This window comes from Vicia villosa, linkage group LG3 (genome assembly GCF_029867415.1).
Source record: "Vicia villosa cultivar HV-30 ecotype Madison, WI linkage group LG3, Vvil1.0, whole genome shotgun sequence".
Classification (NCBI taxonomy): domain Eukaryota; kingdom Viridiplantae; phylum Streptophyta; class Magnoliopsida; order Fabales; family Fabaceae; genus Vicia; species Vicia villosa.
The window spans coordinates 131,564,961-131,569,109 of NC_081182.1; the positions used below are offsets into that span (position 1 = coordinate 131,564,961).

Here is a 4,149-nt window from a genome sequence, read left to right on the forward strand (position 1 = left end):
TTACTATTTATAACCTGATCCCAATTGGATCTGGGCTTACAAATCGGAGCACTCCTTGCTATTATAAATATGCAGAAATATTCTGCTACAAATGAGGTCTTCTAAGCACGAGTTTCCTAATTTAGAAATTGCTGAATCTTCAATCTTCTGATCTGATTCTTCCTAAATCTTCAATCTTCTGATCTGATTCTTCAATTATTCCTTTGACCATTAAAAAATGTGCCACATAGGATTACAAAATATTTACATAGAATATTCTGTAGCTGTTGAATACAACCTGAATCTTTCTTCCAGTTCTGCAGGCGCGATGTCATGAGTTAATGTCATGACATTCCATGTAACATCTTGCTTGTACCTGTTTTGTTCATTTTACACTTGCAAGATTCACAATTGTATTATGATTTACTGCTATTATGTTTTAGCCAAACATAGATGCCAATCAGCCAATAAAAGCACTAACAACTATCGGTATCATTGTTAATAGTATTGAGAGAATCAAACATGTTATCAGTTCTAGCTTGCACAATAGGATCATTTTTATCAAGTCCAGGGATACAATCATTTTCTGCTAGAGTAATTGGTTCATCCTGAGCACCATTATCATTTAAAGTTTGGTCATTTTTGTGGAGGGACCAGAGAAATAGGAATATTTTGAATGGGATTGTTCACCACTAGAACCGGTATATCTCTATTCAAAGTTTCCTCATTTCTGACATTGGATGTTTCACCAACCTTACGCCCATCTCTAACCTGGACAAAGGTAGCCTCAGAGTTAAGGTTGGGTTTTTGCTTTGCTTTTTCTTTAACCTTTTTCACGTCCTTCCCAACCAAGAGATGCCTACACTACCTAACATGATGACCGATGGTGTGGCAGTGATCGCAAAAATCAGGAAGGTTATCTTAACTAACCTTAACGAAGAAAGCATACCCCTGCCTCTCTACTAGAAACTTATTCCGCAAGGGTTGAGTTAAATCAATATCCACCAATACTCGGACATAATGCCCAAAAGTTATCTCAAATAAAGTTTTTGTTCCAATCACATATGTACAAATAAGAATTCCAATGCTACTAGCAACAGGAAACAGTATTTTAGGCCTCCAATACTCCTGAGCTAAACCATAAATTCTAACCCAAACCTGAGAATTGGTGTTCTTTTGCATATTAGGGTTGAAATCTCTTGTCCATGCAATTAGTTTCAAGTGTCCAGGTTGCAGATTCCAAGACGCGACTGAGCGAACACGACGAACATCCCCTAGGGTGGAAAATGATAATTCATAGGACCCTTTCCCTAGGGATGTAATCCCCCATCTGTTGAAGTCCTTCCAAATAGGATTTAAGTTGTTTTTCAAAGCAACCACCGTTAACGGTGTGGAAAATTTCGGCCAAACGATCATGTTGTGCATATTGTGCTTGCAAGCTTTGACACCTGCAAGATACTCAACTTCTGGGATTAAAATTGTGATTTGATGCCCGTTGACACAAGGCTGGGGCAGTAACACCCCATAATTTCAATTATTTAATTTAATTGGATTATTTGGAACTTTTGATGATTTATTGGAAAATATTGAGGATTATAGTAATTGGGCCAGTGTGGTGGTTACTAAAGGGGAGGTGTTAACAATGTAAGCCTTTTACTAATTTATTTCTATTTTTCATAAAGTAAAGGAAATTGGAAAAGAAAAGGGAAATAGAAAGCAAAGAGGAAGAAAGAAGAGAAACTCAAAGTACGTGAAAGAGTATAGAAGAGGGAGAGGAAGTTCAAGAATTTTTGGCTAAGGTAAGTGGTGACTAATTCCTTTTAGCATCTATTATTGGTTTATGGGTGATAGAATTGATTAGGTTTGTTGTTTGACTCAATTGTATATATTAGAGGTTTTAGGGTTTTGGAATCCATAGAGTAAATTGGATGATTTTGATGAAACTGAGTGATTATTGGTTATACTTTATGTTGCTATAGACTGTTGTTGATGTTTGATTTAGACCCCATAGTCTGAACAGGGTTTCTGAACATATTTTTGGGTATTTTACGTAATATGAGTTGACACGTGAGGTTTCACGTCGACACATACTGTGTAGTTTTATAAAAACAGAAGTCTGGAAGTTGTATGCTTCGATACGTAAGCCTATGCATCAATACATGTTTTGAAAAAAATCTCTTATGAGTTGACACGAAGCAGTATGCTTAGAAAAAATGTTGTGCATTTTTCTAAAACAGAGACTGGAATATATTATGAGTCGATACGTCTGAGCATGCATCGATACATTATGTTTTGAAAAACCCAAATTTTGAATTATGAGTCGACACATGAGGTTTTGCGTTGACACATATGTTATGAAACTGAAAATATTTTCATAATTTGCTTTGAACATATCTTCGCGGTTGTAACGCTGTTTTAACTGTCGTTCGAAGCGTTGGAAAAGTAATGGGATATTCTATATAATATTCTATAATCTCGATTTAATTCTTATGGTGTGTTTATATATTGTGTGCATGATTTGATTAATTTGACAATATGGTGATGTTGTAATGATATAACTGTGATGCTGACGTTATATTTGGTGTGAATTTTGTGTGATATGATTTTTTGATGGCGCTGAAGCCTGAATATATTAAATTCGGTGTCGCTTCCTGTGAGTTATATTATGATGATATTGTTCATCTTGATTTGGTATTGATGATTAGTATGCTAGATGTGTGCATACATTCATAATCATATTGTGGCTGTATTCCGGTGGTGTTTGGATCAGTGGTAGCTAACTCTCACTGTATGGAATTAGTGAGTTGGTGGTGGCCGTATTCTGGTGGTGTTTGGATCGGTGAGATGGGTTAATCCCCTGAATTGGTATCACATGTATAGTGTCTCATTGCATTTTTATCTATGTTCCTTATAACATGAGTGGATGAATTCCAGTGTTATAATGTGGTGATATGACTGGTGTGGTTTGTAGTTGTGATTTGTTGGTTGAATTTTCTAAAATCTATAATATGTTGCAATAGGGTGAATGATTACTCATGGTGTTTTGTTGTTTATGAACTCATAATATATGTTAATTGTGAATGTGTCTCACCCTTAGTGTTGATCATTTTCAGATTAAGGAGTAGTGGCGTTGTGCTTGGTGAGGATAACTCATAAAGTTAATCCGTTTAGTTTTGGTAGTGTCAGTGTCATGCTCTAATCTTGTAACACTGGGGAACATTTTGTTTTAGAGTTATTTTAATAAACTCTTATTTTATTTGTTGGATAATTTTGGTTTGATTCTGAGCCGGTGTTTTTGGTATTGTTAACTATGTTTTACATTATTCAAGTCGTGAAATTCTATTCCACTATGTTAAACATGTTGGCTGAATAATGTGATTTATGTTCCAGTTCAAGGTCGAACTGTGCCATCATGGCAAGCAACATTCGAATGGACCTATGCTTCACAAAAGGAGAAAACACATCATTGAAGTCGACACCTTCTTTCTGAGTGAAACCCCTTGCGACCAACCTTGCCTTGTATCTTTTCGACGTCACTCCTTCAATTCCTTCCTTAACTTTGAAAATTCATTTACAGCTGACTAAACTTGCCCCAGCAGGTTTCTTGATCAGTTCCCAAGTGTGATTATCATGAAGAGATTTCATCTCATCATCCATGGCCTTCAGCCATTCAGTCTTATTTCGACTCCTCATAACTTCCTTATAATCTCTAGGTTCATCATCAAGAACCTCATTGGCAGAGATTAATGCATAAGCTATAAGATCTGCATACCCAAGTCTCTAAGGTGGTTTGATGACTCTTCTCGACCTATCTCTCGACAATAGGTAGTCATATTCAGTTTCCTCAACTTCCTCAGCATCTTCTGCTTCTTCTTCGACTTCATCAGGGATATGCAATTCAGCATCAAAATGCTCCACCTCAACAGGAATCTCTACCTGTTCCAGCTCTTCTGCACTTCGACCATCATCAGTTTTCTTGAAAGCCATTTCAGCTTCATTGAAAACTACATCTCGACAGGTGATACACCTCCTGTGACCTGGCTCTAGGCACCATAGCCGATAAGCTTTGACTCCTTCAGGGTATCCCATGAACATGCATTTCAGAGCTCTAGGTTCGACCTTGTCTTGCCAAATGTGAGCATAGGCTACGCAGCCAAATACTCTCAGTTT

General features: G+C 36.8%; 1 protein-coding gene across 1 annotated transcript; it reads right to left on the bottom strand.

Moving 5' to 3' along the window:
* Positions 1–455: 455 nt before the first annotated feature.
* On the bottom strand, positions 456–1,395 carry LOC131658979 (uncharacterized). Its single transcript, XM_058928225.1, has 3 exons — positions 910–1,395; positions 679–819; positions 456–587 (listed from the first exon to the last, which is right to left on the bottom strand). The coding sequence occupies exons 1-3, from the start codon at positions 1,393–1,395 to the stop codon at positions 456–458; spliced, it is 759 nt and encodes a 252-aa protein (XP_058784208.1).
* Positions 1,396–4,149: the final 2,754 nt, after the last annotated feature.

Coding starts and splice junctions, on each gene's coding strand:
- LOC131658979 (XM_058928225.1), bottom strand. CDS start 1,395: ATGATCGTTTGGCCGAAATTTTCCACACCGTTAACGGTGGTTGCTTTG. Junction 820..909: donor GGTATGCTTTCTTCGTTAAG/GTTAGTTAAGAT, acceptor TTGGTTGGGAAG/GACGTGAAAAAGGTTAAAGA. Junction 588..678: donor CTTTGAATAGAGATATACCG/GTTCTAGTGGTG, acceptor AATGGTGCTCAG/GATGAACCAATTACTCTAGC.